This window comes from Pimephales promelas, chromosome 8 (genome assembly GCF_988280905.1).
Source record: "Pimephales promelas chromosome 8, fPimPro1.hap1.1, whole genome shotgun sequence".
Classification (NCBI taxonomy): Eukaryota; Metazoa; Chordata; class Actinopteri; order Cypriniformes; family Leuciscidae; genus Pimephales; species Pimephales promelas.
This window is the reverse complement of record NC_142776.1, coordinates 16,550,109-16,560,223: the sequence shown is the minus strand read 5'-3', so window position 1 is coordinate 16,560,223 and position 10,115 is coordinate 16,550,109. Positions and strand designations below refer to the sequence as shown.

General features: G+C 38.8%; 1 protein-coding gene and 1 long non-coding RNA gene across 2 annotated transcripts; both read right to left on the bottom strand.

Annotated features, from left to right (window-relative positions):
• Window positions 1-6,362: 6,362 nt before the first annotated feature.
• Window positions 6,363-7,346, bottom strand: LOC120480265 (uncharacterized). The gene is made up of 3 exons (XR_016169610.1): window positions 7,134-7,346; window positions 6,684-6,885; window positions 6,363-6,511 (listed from the first exon to the last, which is right to left on the bottom strand). It is a non-coding gene; the product is annotated as an uncharacterized LOC120480265 (long non-coding RNA).
• A 2-nt stretch (window positions 7,347-7,348) lies between these two features.
• On the bottom strand, window positions 7,349-9,434 carry LOC120480243 (uncharacterized; the record flags this gene model as incomplete). The annotated part of the gene is made up of 6 exons (XM_089134612.1): window positions 9,370-9,434; window positions 9,218-9,286; window positions 8,730-9,099; window positions 7,914-8,199; window positions 7,755-7,778; window positions 7,349-7,665 (listed from the first exon to the last, which is right to left on the bottom strand). Coding segments are annotated over exons 1-6 (1,131 nt in total), but the record flags the coding sequence as incomplete, so codon positions are not given.
• Window positions 9,435-10,115: the final 681 nt, after the last annotated feature.

The window sequence follows — 10,115 nt, the reverse complement described above, 5'->3', positions numbered from 1 at the left end:
CTGAAGTTGGCGTGATGGCACAGACCCCCAATCTCCGTCACTTCTGACGTAACTCGAAGTGACTACGAAAGGGAACGTCTCGGTTACGTATGTAACCCTCGTTCCCTGAGTAGGGAACGGAGACGTTACGTCTCCCTGCCACTTCTGCTGTATCGCTGGGTAGATGCCGAGTTCAGTCTTGGCTCCTCAGCGAAGACATACTGCGGTTGCGTTCACTTCCTCCTTTTATACTCACGGAGTAGGGCGGAGTACGCTATGCAAATTTCCGCAGCCCCAAGGCATTGCATGCCATTGGCTCGTGTTTAAATACTCGAAGAGGATTGGCTTTCTATGCGAAACCCCCAATCTCCGTCACTTCTGACGTAACGTCTCCGTTCCCTACTCAGGGAACGAGGGTTACATACGTAACCGAGACGTTTTGCACTCACAAAGCATAAAATCTCTATTTTTAAATTAAATGATATATAACTCTATAATGAATAATAACACATATGTTACTAAAATGTATTCGTACAAATTAAACATAGTTTTATCTAAAGAATATATCAATTACATGTATAATTACAAAAACTCCTTCTATGCAAACTAGATGTATGCAATGATAAAGACTATACAAAAAACAAATAGTTTATGAATTAAGTTTATGAATCAGTTTAAGCTGTCATAAACAAAGACCTCTCACATCCGTGAGATGAAGCTTCAGACCCTCACAGAGACGGAGGAGTTACGGGCCAGATGAGCCACTGGGCCACAATTATGTCACAGCGCATGCAATGCTAGTCTACTTTTCAGAGTTTTATTCTAAATTCACATAAAAGCATTATCTAAAAAGTTTCAATTAGATCTTTTAAAATTAAAAGACTGTTTAAAGTTTTTATTAAAGTCCTATCATCTGTTTATCTTACAAGAATTCTGTATGATATAAATGGGTTTGCATAAATTTAACCAAAGGTATTATTTATACTAAAATGTAAGAAAAATTAAAAGCAAAAACTGTGCTTTGGCATCTTAGATCTTATTTATACAAAATAATTCAAACATTATTTTGTCCATGCCACATGAAACAAGTTGTCAAAGTTTGTTTTTGTGGTTTCAAAAGAAATCACACGACTCTACATTGCACTTGGTCTTGACCGAATATTTAATTTACTCATCTTAATTCAAAGCATGATCTTACTTTTTCTACGGTAGCTATATGACCATTTGTACGTATAAGTTATATAATTTTTACTTTTCTTGTATCTCCCAAACTATCCTTATTCATTGTGGAAAGACACAGGTGAAACCCTTCACTGAGAATATACTATCGGTTTTCTACTCAAAATACATGTAGAATTTTCAAATGTTAGCTTTTGTCTGTTGACCACATGAACAGACTTTGTGGAGAGCTGATGATACTATAGCAGAAACATGCCCTTTGACCTCCATTTTGGAGGCTTTTTTGTTAAAGACCCTATATACAGCATCGTCCTTAAAAGGCACGCCGAATGTCTCCCATCTAGCGGTGAAATTGTATTTAGCATTCAAACCCATAGTACTCTCTCTTTTTTAAATGCGTGTTGTGATTACGGTGACCGTTATGTGGCAAGAAGCTGGGACATGTCGTCCAATAGCACTTTTTCAAGTTTAACTATATTCTACCGTTACGCCGCCTATATAATGAATTACACAACATTTACCCTCGTTTTCAATTTGCCGGTCACCCTTCCTTTTAGATTCAATTTTTAAGCTTTATCATGGCAACGAGGATTCCACTACCGTGCAGTGCGGCCTTTTTAATCGCCTCTCACTGACCTCCTTGCGTCCGTTTCAGTCAGCCGGCTCTCAATGAAAACTCGTTGCGGTGGACTAGTGCTTTTTTGTCCCTCTCCGTTATTATAGTTTTTCAAGATGGCGGAACGATACGGAGGCCTCCGTGACTCACCTGTCAGATCGTCAAAGCTAATTTTACACCAATGAGATCATATTTATAGACATTAAAGACATTGAGTTTAGCTAATGAAATACGTTTTAAAAAATATTTAAAGGTGCTCTACTGAGTTTTTAGCGGCCTCTAGCGGTGATGTTTCAGAATGCAACAAGAGCTCTTGTGCTCGTGTGCGTGTGCATGCTCGCTCACGACACCGGCAGCAACACGGACTCACAGAGACTTTCAATGCAACGGCGGCAGCATCACACAACATGCTGGAAACGAATGTAAACTCCCACTGCATTTACAATAATAGGCTACTTTTATCAGCTTGACGTTGAACTAATGCTCTGTGCTCGTACCATGATAATATTAGAATAAACTGCATTTTGCCGACATATGATGTTATATACGTTAGCATAAGGCATTTCACTAACTATCCGTGAGTCTTTCACAGTCAGCAATGTCAACATAGGTGGATGTGTAATATGATAACGAAAATGGTTATTGAACTAAACTGAACAATTTCAGTGAAACAGTAAGACCGTAGGTAGTAATATTAGCCTACTGTACTGAACGTGTCTGGAAATGTGTATAAAAAATATGATAGTAGTGGGATGGGTGACGTTAGTCAGTAGATCTAGCAAATAAAATAAGTTAGCCTACATGCTAAAGCCCCAATTTTTTGTTATCCTGTGGAACATTCATTTGTATTCAGTTCATGTTTCATTTAGTTTACCATGCTATTTCGCTACAGTTTACTAATATTTATTTCAACATATTTCAAAAAATGAAAATTTTCAAACTATAAATAGCCACTGCATTGGTTGAATTTCAGGATTCCGATTCAGAAAATTATGAACCTCTACAAACTGAAAGCAGTGACAGTGGTAGTGGAGAGGGGAGAGGGAGAGGTAGAGCAAGAAGAAGAGGAAGAGGCCGAGGTAGAGGCCGAGGAAGAGCTGGAGCTGTTTCGGAAGAGGACAGACACCGGGTTGCTATGCTGAGTGCTGCCAGGACAGCAGAGATGCAGGTTCGTCAGTCGTACATTATTGTTCAAGAAAAAAATATACAATTTGAAAATTATCAATACACTTGAAATGTGAATGTAGCAATCCTAAACACAGATTCTTGCTTGTTCAATTTCTAGACAACACTGCAACAACTCTCCCAGGAGGAGAGGGATGAACTTTTACAGATGGTGGTAAATCGCATGCCAGGGGTTATTACAGTTTTTCTCAATTGCTTAAACACTATAACCAGGCTTTTGAACTAAAATTTCAAAACCATAATGTAATTTATCAAAAAGCACACCCATTTCCCTAAACTATAAACACTATTCCGTGTTTTGACACATGAGTCAGAATTGTTGAACAATCACTGCAAAACTCTACACACAAATCCCTTAATTTCTCATTGCCTAGACCATGTGGTCATTTAGAAAGCACTAGCATTCAATATTGTTCACTCAAGTCAGCGTAGTTTCAGCTCAATTAGCACACAATTACCCAGATGAAAACACTAAGAGTCACAATTTAACACACATCAATCAGAACTTTCAAGATGCCTAAAAGTGCCAGAGTCAGTTCATCTGAGTTTTGGAACAATGGATCCACAAAGAAATGAAGGAAGAGGACGTGGAGGGAGCGGAAGAGGATATGGTGAAGGAGGAGGAAGAGGAGGAAGAAGAAGAGGAAGAGGTGGACGTGGTGAAGGAGGAGGAAGAGGATATGGTGAAGGAGGATGAAGAGGATATGGTGAAGGAGGAGGAAGAAGAGGAAGAGGAGGACGTGGTGAAGGAGGAGGAAGAGGAGGATGTGGTGAAGGAGGAGGAAGAGGATATGGTGAAGGAGGAGGAAGAGGATATGGTGAAGGAGGAGGAAGAAGAGGAGGACGTGGTGAAGGAGGAGGAAGAGGATATGGTGAATGAGGAGGAAGAAGAGGAGGACGTGGTGAAGGAGGAGGAAGAGGACATGGTGAAGGAGGAAGAAGAGGACATGGTGAATGAGGAGGAAGAAGAGGAAGAGGAGGATGTGGTGAAGGAGGAGGAAGAGGATATGGTGAAGGAGGAGGAAGAGGATATGGTGAAGGAGGAGGAAGAGGATATGGTGACGGAGGAAGAAGGAGAGGAAGAGGAGGACGTGGTGAAGGAGGAGGAAGAGGATATGGTGAAGGAGGAGGAAATGATGAAGGAGGAGGAAAAAGAGGAAGAGGAGGACGTGGTGAAGGAGGAGGAAGAGGACATGGTGAAGGAGGAGGAAAAGGACATGGTGAAGGAGGGAGAGGAGGAGGAAGAGGGGGACGTGGTGAAGGATGAGGTAGAAGGGATGGTGAAGGAGGAGGAGGAGACAAGCAGTCTCGGATTAAATTAGAGCCACTTGAGTAGTCCATGGCATGACTATGAGAGAGGCTGAACAACGAGTACAGCCTAATTTGAGTCACTTCACCTTCGCCTTCATCATCAGAACTTACAGGGAGAAAAACAGGGGTGAGTCAGGCAAAAGGATTTTACCTCTGCTGCCGGGTTAGGGCTAATATAGCCAGTGATGTGGATGTGATTGGCTTGACCCAGACCAAAGACAACAGGCTGAGGTGGAATAATCTTTTTTTTTTTTTTTTTTTTTTGTGGTACTGTGTAGTACAATAATGAATAAAAATTTGCCAATGTAACCATTGGTTGTGTCTTTTGTCATGTGAAAAGGTTTGTGAGGAGGGGAACCACAAGTAACATAACTTACCAGTTTTGGAAATGTTGTTTTGAATTTATTGGACCAGTGTATTAGACTATGTTGTAGTGTGTGTTATTTTGAGGGCTTGTGTGTCCTGTCTGAGGGCAAAGTTTGTTTTTTCAGCAAGAGTGAATGGTTTTGAATGTAGAGTTTCATTTTGACCTGAAAATAGGTTGTTTGGGAAACTGGGTGAGACGTTATGGATTTGTGTTTACTGTTTTGAGAATAAGAGGCATAGTTTCAAGAAATGTGTTTAAGCAATCGAGAAAAACTGTAATTGACATTATGGACCAAAGGCGAGTGACACCTGGAGAAAATATCCAACACAGAGGACAGCCCACATGGTGCACCTGCCTGTCGGCTTAAGCCGACAGATCTGGAAAACAAATGTTGCAGTCAGGATCCTGAGCATTGTCTCAGTAGGAGTGCCCATATGGAACTCTATTGTCTTGATGAGGGCATCCTACGCTTGGCTCGGCAGACCTGGAATGACATCCTGGCACTCAATGACTTGCAGGAACCAGGGTCGGACAACCAAGAGTATCGCTACTCTGCATATCGCCAATTCACCGTCTGGCAACATGGACAACTTGGGACCGGAAACAGGGTGGTAATACCTAGTTGCTGTGTATGGCGTATAAGAGAGAAATACCCTGACCCATTTTCAAACTATGTTGGTTACAAAGAAGCCCCATTTAGGTGAAAAGTAAAGAGATGTTTATTAAAAACAACAATTTCTATTAGAAAGAATTTTATTTTGATAAAATAAAAAATTGTTTTTTGTTTACACATTTTACAATTTGCATGCCTATTATTTATTTGCACAATGGTTACTCTTATAATTGTTTATAAGAACAATTTATAATAATAATAATAAAAAAGGCTACAGTCACAAATACTTCCGGACTTCTCTCTTTTCTTGTACCCAATGGTTAGGTAGTTGAAGTCATGTCCTATATATGAATAGAAAAAAGGGTAAGAATTACAACCAGAATATCCACAAACCATTCCTCTGTCCTGTTTGACAGAGGTCAAACAGGCTAAGGTCAATCATTAGCAAAAAATAAAGTATAAAAAGGTGCCATTTCAACAATAAATTAACATTGAGCTGATACAAATTAATCAAATTAACTAGCAGTGCCATATAATTCATAAGTTATGAGATTAGAAGAAAAATGCATCTTGACATTACAGAATAAAGATTTGTAATCTTGACGACTTTTCTTTTGTTGCATGACTCATAATCAAAATGCTTGTGACCAATCAGATGTGACAGTAGGCACATTGTCCACATACCTGTCCTCGGCAGATCTGTGCCCGGGCCAGTTCAGCTGTTGGTGTTGGCACAAGTCCAGAAAGTAGACCAAGACTCCGTGGGTCATCTTGCCTGAGAATTCTTCTTCTCGGGAGTCCTCCAGTGGATTTCAAACGTTCCAGCAAAAATTTCGCGCTGCAGTTGAGGGATGTAGCTGTAGTTTTTTGCAACTTTTACCGTGTGGACACGATAACGTTTTGACTTTTTGCTGTATATTCTTCTTTGTCTGAAATACAAGAAACATTAGTTGGCAGTAACAACTTATCCATTCAGTGTGGTCGGCTCCCCATTGTCAGTTTTCTTCAGAACAATTCAAATGCAAACGGTAAAATATATATATATATATATATATATATATATATATATATATGTATGTATGTATGTATGACTTACGAAAATTCGCCCCTCTGGTTGATTTGTACTGGTAGGTGGTTGTGGTGATTGTAGTCCAGTGCAGCGAGGAGGGTCCTTGCTTCATATACAGGAGGAGTGAAGGCAAACCGCTTGCTAACATACATCAACAGATGATTCTGGAAAGACTCAAGTTCAGAAGTTGACCTGTATGGAAAAGTAAGAAAAAAAACATATTACTTTATATGAAAAATTATGTAGACAACACTATCATGTAAAATGATTATTTTGATTATTTATAATAATAATTATTTATAGTGATGTTATAATATCAGTAAGGGTGTTATTTGAGGTTATATACAAGGGTGTTATGTTTTACCGAAATGTCAGAAATTTTTCTACAGTACATCCTTCAGCCATCGTCTGTTGAGCATGATTTGTGAGAGTGCCTCATGTGCTGCTGAACGGGACAGCATGCATTCTTTAGCACTGCTCACCCCATCCAGTGGCTGATGTAGACATTTTCCAAGTGCCCATTCATGCACACCACAGACATGGTGAAGGACCCCTCGCCACATACCCTAAAATACAATAAGTTTTTAGTTTAATTACAAATGCTGTGTATCAAACATGAACATTCACCACCTACAAGAGCATATTTCACTATAATAGACTGCACATTTCTGCCAAAACTTTATCGGAGGGAAATTCACACAAGCACAGCAAATGTTTTGATATCCATTAGACACTTTACATGCTGAATGAGAGTACCATCCGGACCTGTGTGCAGTGATTACAAACAAAACCAATTGTTGGCCATTATAATCACCATGAACTCCTCTCGATTGTCCGCCGTCTGGCAACAAAACCAAAAATTATTAACAATGTCCTTCATCCAGACAAGTATGGCTGACAAATAAAAACAAACACATAGACACAATCACACAATAACTGGTACTATTCTGATATCAACATGACTGTATTTGTATTGTCTTCCCCACTACAGTACTCCTCATTTTACTTGAGATACAATGGTATTGTATTGTCTGTAATCTCATAAATTTTATAAAAGTAAACATTGAAATAATCATATAAAGCAGCAGTCTTAGTAAATAATTTACTAAGAATAAAATTGATAAATATATACTCACTCAAAAGTGCTGAAATCTGCATATGTGCATCTGTGACAATCTCTGTTATGTTTAGTTCTCCAAGAAGCTGGTCAAATGTCTGTATAAAGGCATGCCTTTCCATGACCACACTGTTCAGGTTGGTTAGTCGTTTGTCAACTGTAACTACACTAATTATGTCCTTGGAGTCATGCTCCATGGTAGTGTAGGTGCAATATTGGGCGGAGTAACCTATAGAAAAAAATATGTCATAATACTCTAAAGTATACAGGTGAATAATCTGTTTAGTGAACACACTACAGAGAAATTCAATGACTAACCTGGGGAGTCCATCCTTCCATCAGCTGAAACATATAAATAGTATTTAATGTTATTTTTGATAATACAATGTGCATTATCTAACCTGTTAGGTGAAAGGGGTTATACAATATGCAAGATAACAGAAAGTAATACATATTACAATTCAGTTACCTACTAACCTAGAGCTACAACACTTTCCTTTGTTCTCAAGCGGTCAATTATCAAAGTCATCTTGTGCTCCCAAAAATGTTTTATAGCATCCACACAGTACGTGTCCTGCAACGCGTAGAATGTTGAGGGTGCCACCATTCCCATATTCATAAATCGGAAAAGGAGGGCAACCTTTGAGAAGTTATTTCCAGAAAGCAGTATGTTTGTAGACAACATGAAGTCCCCTCTTTGCATTCCATACTTCAGGAGTGGCTGGCTGTACCACTTCCAGAGATTATGCCCATTTGAACACAACTGTAAATGAAAAGACAACACTTGGTGTGGTTGAATCCGTGCAAATTTTCTTTTAGTAACCGAGAACTAACTCTAATACTGACAATTATTTTAATTTTTAGTCACAAGAATCTAATATAAAAAGATTGACTGAAGTTTTTGTTAACCCACTCTGTAACAGTGCAGTAATAGGAGAGAGGAAAGGGAAAACAAATGTTAGTAGTCGAAATAAGAGAATACAACCTAAAAAACCAGGAGAATTACATTGTGTGCAAGGAGGTATGATACGTAACTAATTGTACACACACAATTATAAAATTGGGTTAGTATGTAAAAGCTGTCATTACATGTATGCATTCATAGAGCTGATGTGCAAACCGTCATAAATGTTGGAAGAGATGTAGGAATAATTATAGTATATAATTACAAATGAGTCGGGTCAGAGAATGTAGAATGTCATTTCTGAGTTCCTTATGGATTCCTTATCGCGGCTCTATGAGTATTAAAAACATTTGTAAGGCTGGAAGATTAAAACAGTAATGTTTACTCACCCACTCTACAACGGCCGCAGTACCCCTTGAATGAAGTTTCACCTGGAAAGGTGGAATGCCGTTACATTCACTACCTGTGCGGTGGTCAATGTAAAAGCACTTCTTGATGGGCAGCTGGAGGAAAGTGGCCAGTTGCATTGAGCTGCTATTATAAGTGATGCAAGCAGGCTTGTCAATGAGGTCATCTTCAGAACTGACTGTCTCTGGGCCGGGGAAGGTGGGCATGTTAGAGGCTGGTAGCTGCTCTGGGTTATCCGGAACATCTGGCTCATTGCCTGGCGCATCTCCACGGTCATGTATGTCTAGTACAGATTCCCCAAGACCAATAATGGGGAGTCTGTCAATGACATTCTGTAATGCACTAGCTGCTCTGTGTGTCAAAAAAACAACAACTGTCAAATACACATTGGACTTTACAATTACAGACTGAAAATTTCTACATTTGTGATTTTTGACAAACCTTGCCAATAAATTACAGCAATACATACCGCACACATATTGGTGGGACATAGTCAACATCAGAAAATTCTGAGGCCATTTTGTCTGTCAATTCAATTCTACAAAAGACAACCAGAAAATGTCACTTACAAACTCAAACGTGTTATCAAAAAAAGATGATTACATTATGTTTTCCACTTACACACTGTTCTGAAGGCTGTTAGCCTGTTGTTCATCCACTACTACAGAGCCATCCACAAGTATCATGGAATTCATACTAAATACAAAGCATGTTTGAGTACATAGAAAACGAAACAATGTACAATACAAAAAAAAGAGTACTTTTAGCGGTGTCAATGTAATGTCCACTTTTAGACATATACCTGTCTTCCATAGACCTCAAAGATTGATCCTCAGCTCCAAATAGAAAATCGTCACTGTCAACAAAACAAATTACATAACAAATATAATACATGTGTACAGCATTACGACATGTAAACCAGCTGTATAATGTAATGAAAGGTGCAAACAAATTGTGTGCATTTCATGTAACTACATAGTACTGACTTTAATGATGGTAAAGTCACTGTTTTATTTATTTATTTATTTATTTTCTACAGACAGACAGAAGTATTACAAATTCAATGACTAGACAAACTCTTCCAGATAGCAAACTGACATTGAATCAACGTGGAAATATGACATCGAAACAACGTTGATCTGACATTGTTTTGCTCATCGAATTAACGTTTGTAATGAATCTTGGCCAGGCGAATTATACCACACACACACACACACACACATACACATTCATCCACGTACCTCAGTGGCATCGAGTTACAAGACTTTTATGGGACCAATGGAATGTGGACAAACTAATGTCTCTGAACAAAGAGAAATACATCTCTTTTGGTTTTAAAGACATTTAACAAAGGTATTCAATGGTTT